General features: G+C 42.3%; 1 protein-coding gene across 2 annotated transcripts in view; it reads right to left on the reverse strand.

The window, feature by feature from the left end:
* Window positions 1–2,382: 2,382 nt before the first annotated feature.
* Window positions 2,383–4,553, reverse strand: part of LOC121617403 (T-cell immunoglobulin and mucin domain-containing protein 4-like) — a 6,886-nt gene continuing 4,715 nt past the window's right edge. For both annotated transcript variants that reach the window (XM_041952575.1, XM_041952574.1), the window contains exon 7: window positions 2,383–3,494. In XM_041952575.1, the coding sequence (XP_041808509.1) occupies window positions 3,353–3,494 (142 nt within the window). In that variant the 3' untranslated portion in view covers window positions 2,383–3,352. The remainder of the gene's footprint in view (window positions 3,495–4,553) is intronic.

Below are 4,553 nucleotides of genomic sequence, written 5' to 3' on the forward strand. Positions count from 1 at the left end.
TGTCTGTAATTAGCATATGAACTGACTTGTAATCAGCAGGACTGATCATATTCAGTACTCAGGCCCCTCATATGGGTGTGTTTGCTCTGTCAATAATGGCTCTGATTTCCATGGTGGACAGTAACTGTCTCTTCCTTCTCCGGTTGTCCTGCATCATCCACATGTCTTGGGTCAGCTCTCTCTCCAAGACGTCTCTCTCATCCATCTCAGCTGCGACTCCGAGCTCTTTCAGAAGCCGCTGCGCCTCCAGTAGGGAGGGGAATACTTTCGTGCCTGCGTCTAGGAAAACTTTGAGTTGGGCTGGTTATGGAGAATGGGCTTTGATGTTTTTTTCTTTCAGCTTTTTGATCACCTCCCGCACTTGTTTCCTCTTCCTTTGCACGTCCGGCGAGTAATCCTGGTCAAAATGAATTCTCTGTCCCTTGAATGTGATGTCCCGTTGTTTCCATGCTTGCTGTAGCACCGCTTGCTTCACTCTGAAGTCCAGAAATCTTACTATTATGGACCTTGGTGGAGCTGCTGTCCTCGGCTTCGGTGCAATAGCTCTATGTGCTCGTTCCAGTTTGATTTCCACTTCCTCCTGAAACTCCAGTGTTGTCTTAAAGAACTCCACTAAGAATGGCACCATTTCTTTCCCCTCTGCTTCTTCGGGAATCCCATACACCCTGATGTTATTGCATCATAGTCTGTTCTCCATGTCTTCTTGTTTAGCTGTGAGCTTTGCCTCCATCTTCAGTAAGTAGCCTAGCGCCCGCTCCTGGCACATACTCCTTTCTTCAGCGGTGCTCACTCTGTTTTCCACCGTGGTTAATCTTTCATCCAGCTTCTCTATTTGTTGTTTAATTTCTCCCACGGATGTTTCGAGCCTATTTAATGACTGTTTGGTCTCTCGGAAGGCGTCGCTGTTCTCTTGTCTAAGTTTCTTTAACTCTGCAAGAAGCTCTGATTCCCCGCTGTTGTCGCCACTAGCCATGCTAGCTTCCAGTGTTAGCTGTTTCTGAGTAGACCTGGTTTCGTCTTGTTTTCCACTTCTAGTGTCCTTCTTGTTTTGTTTCTGGCTGGCGCTCATGTTGGAGTACCGTTTAGCTCTCTGTCGCGTATTCTTCTGAAAGGTTTATCCTTGTTTCGGGAACTTTTTTTCTTGGGTCGGACGGGAGGATGAAATCAAGCGTCTACTTCGGGCATACCGGAAACGGAAGTCCCCCTACTGTAAGAATATTAATAGGAATAATATAAAATAATATAAATGGGCTATTTAAACCAGAGAATGTGGTAGCTAATTGCAGTGCAGCTTCAATTTTTTCCCATTTCCCATTTTCTGTATGTTTGTGGAGAGTGAAGGGGGCTGGAGTTGCTGCTTTTAGCTCTGAACGTGGCTTTTTTCATGGCTATATGTTATTACCTGACTTCTGTTCATGTTGTTGCATAGAAGCTGTAAGATTGGCTGAAAGCATACGTTCCTTGTGCTATGACATGATGGAGAAGACATGGAGAATGAGTTTTACTATGAGCTCCCTGAATATATTCAACATTAAAAATCTATATTTCAAATATGTACGTGGTTTAGAATGAATACTACATCTGTAGGCTATCTACAGAAAGATGTATTCATAGTAATTCATAAATACTTGATATCTATATTAGTTTTTTTCCTCAATAAATACTCCCACACAGAAGCAAACCTTCATGTAGAGCATTAATGTCTTCACTATCTATCTATCTATAGTTATCGCTAGCACTAGTTAACGCTACCTAGCTAGCACTAGTTATTGCTAGTTAGCTATCGCTAGCTAGCTAGCAGAAGTTATCGCTATAGCTAGCTAGTGCTAGTAATCACTAGCACTAATTATCGCTAGCTAGTGCTAGTTATCACTAGCTAGCTAGATTGCTAGCCAGATCGCTACCTAGCTAGAGATTGTATTGGCTTACATGGAGCAGCAGAGCAGGGCAGCTGGTGCAAAATCCCTCTTGATTTAAATTTGGTGGGGGCTAACCCTTTAAATTTGAAATCAGAGGTGAGAAGAGACGTTTGTCTACAAAAGGATCCAAAAATGATGTGTCTCATATTCACCGTCTGGAGTTTATGGCAATTTAAAAAAAAATTTCAGGTGATTTCTCACTGGCTCTTTCACTCTAACTGATGATGTCATCCACTCTACGGGCAGAAATCTGAGCATTTTTTGAAAAACTTTATGGTCTTCAGATGGTCAGGGATCAAAAACCGTAAGAGATATCAAAAAGTGAGCCAGGTTCATTTTGAGCCGACAAAATTATCTACGTTTTAAAGTTTGAATGAAGTCTCTAGGAGAAAGTACAATTGAAAAAGGCAGAAATTTGAGGAAATTTCCCCATTAATTTCTTATGGGAAAATTTTCACAGTTTTTTGCAAATTACTTTGCGAATTATTAATGAATCCTGCCATAAGTACAGAGCGCACCATTCCCGATCGAGCCACACGTTTTGATATATAGTTTGCGCGGGTTTTCTCAAAGCTGCGGGACGAGTTACGCGCCAAAATTCTGGCGGAAGATGAAAAATAAGAAGAGAGATTACAATCGCGTCTCTTTGAGCTATAGAGGCGAGTGGCTCGTGCCACGAATTATAAAATAATGAGCTGACTCAGTGTGATCCTGACCAAAATTAATTAATACCTCTAAACATAGAAAACAGTCACAATTAGGGAACAATGAACTCCATCGAAACCAAATATGAGACTTCAAAACAGGAAATAAAGGCAGGATTTTTCAAAGTAAAATAAAATAATCTCTATGAAAAATAATTAAAAACATTAAATAAAAGAGAAATCTGTGAAAAAGGAAAATTCAGCATCATGAAGTGCTTCTGTTATAGAATAATATTCATAAAAAAACAAAACCAAAGCAAACAGGAAGAGCTCTTCAAAATAAAAGTCAAAGCCTAAATTTTATGTTATAAGTGTGGTTTAGTTCTGTGAGAAGTGATGAGAGAAGAAGCAGGAAGCAGGTACGGTGTCTCTGGTCTCTAGACCAGGTCTGGGTGTAATCCAGGACCCTGTGTTGAAGGTGTTGGAGAATGCTGGTCTTCCCACACGCAGTATGAGTGTTATTACAACGCCTCCATCCTGCTGCCAGGTCTCCACCTGACCTGAAAGGATGTTATGATGTAACCACACAGACGTCAACATTCACGAGTCCTGAATCTTTGAGTCTCGACCGTCTGTCGTGATTGGATGCTTCTTAAAGGCTCAGTGTCTCATTGGTTGATGCATGATTCAACCGGGCTTCATCTCCTCCACCGTCCTGCTGGCTGCAGGAGCCCCGATGCCTCCATCTTCCAGCTGAGCGGGTCCTGGTTTTGGTCTGCGGTCTCAGGCTCAGGGACAGAACTCGTACTCGCCTCCATCGCCGCCTCCATCTATCTGGTAGATGTTTTCCACCGCCGACCCTCGACTGTGGAGCTGCAGGGTGGAGGCGGTGGAGCTGAACCGGGCCGAACTGCCGATCTGCTGCTGAGGGCTGGAAGACAGAGACAATCAATATGTTTGTATTGATCCTTTATTGATTTCTTTGGTAAAACTCCCCTAATGGTTTTAGAAGATTAAACCTGAAAGAACTTGTTGTGGGAACATCACAGTAACCACACGTTCATAAAAACTGAAACGAACATTTACAGCTAAAAACTTCAAGTTTCCTCAGAAATCTGAAGAAACAAACTTTAAATCCTCTGAGAGGATTCAGCCAATCAGAAGCCACGAGAGTGACGCTGTCCATCGTCCACAGAGGCTGCGTTCACACACAGGTACACACTAATACACAGGTACACACAGCAGTACATACAGCAGTACACACTAATACACACTAATACACAGGTACACACTAATACACAGGTACACACAGCAGTACATACAGCAGTACACACTAATACACACTAATACACAGGTACACACAGCAGTACATACAGCAGTACACACTAATACACACTAATACACAGGTACACACAGCAGTACATACAGCAGTACACACTAATACACACTAATACACAGGTACACACTAATACACACTAATACACAGGTACACACAGCAGTACACACTAATACACACTAATACACAGGTACACACAGCAGTACACACAGCAGTACACACTAATACACACTAATACACAGGTACACACAGGTACACACAGCATTACACGCTAATACACACTAATACACTGGTACACACTAATACACAGGTACACACAGCAGTACACACAGCAGTACACACTAATACACACTAATACACAGGTACACACAGCAGTACACACAGCAGTACACACTAATACACACTAATACACAGGTACACACAGGTACACAAAGCAGTACACACTAATACACACTAATACACAGGTACACACAGCAGTACACACAGCAGTACACACTAATACACACTAATACACAGGTACACACAGCAGTACACACTAATACACACTAATACACAGGTACACACAGGTACACAAAGCAGTACACGCTAATACACACTAATACACAGGTACACACAGCAGTACACACTAATACACGGGTACACACAGCAGTACTA

Source organism: Chelmon rostratus, chromosome 14 (genome assembly GCF_017976325.1).
Source record: "Chelmon rostratus isolate fCheRos1 chromosome 14, fCheRos1.pri, whole genome shotgun sequence".
Taxonomy (NCBI): Eukaryota; Metazoa; Chordata; class Actinopteri; order Chaetodontiformes; family Chaetodontidae; genus Chelmon; species Chelmon rostratus.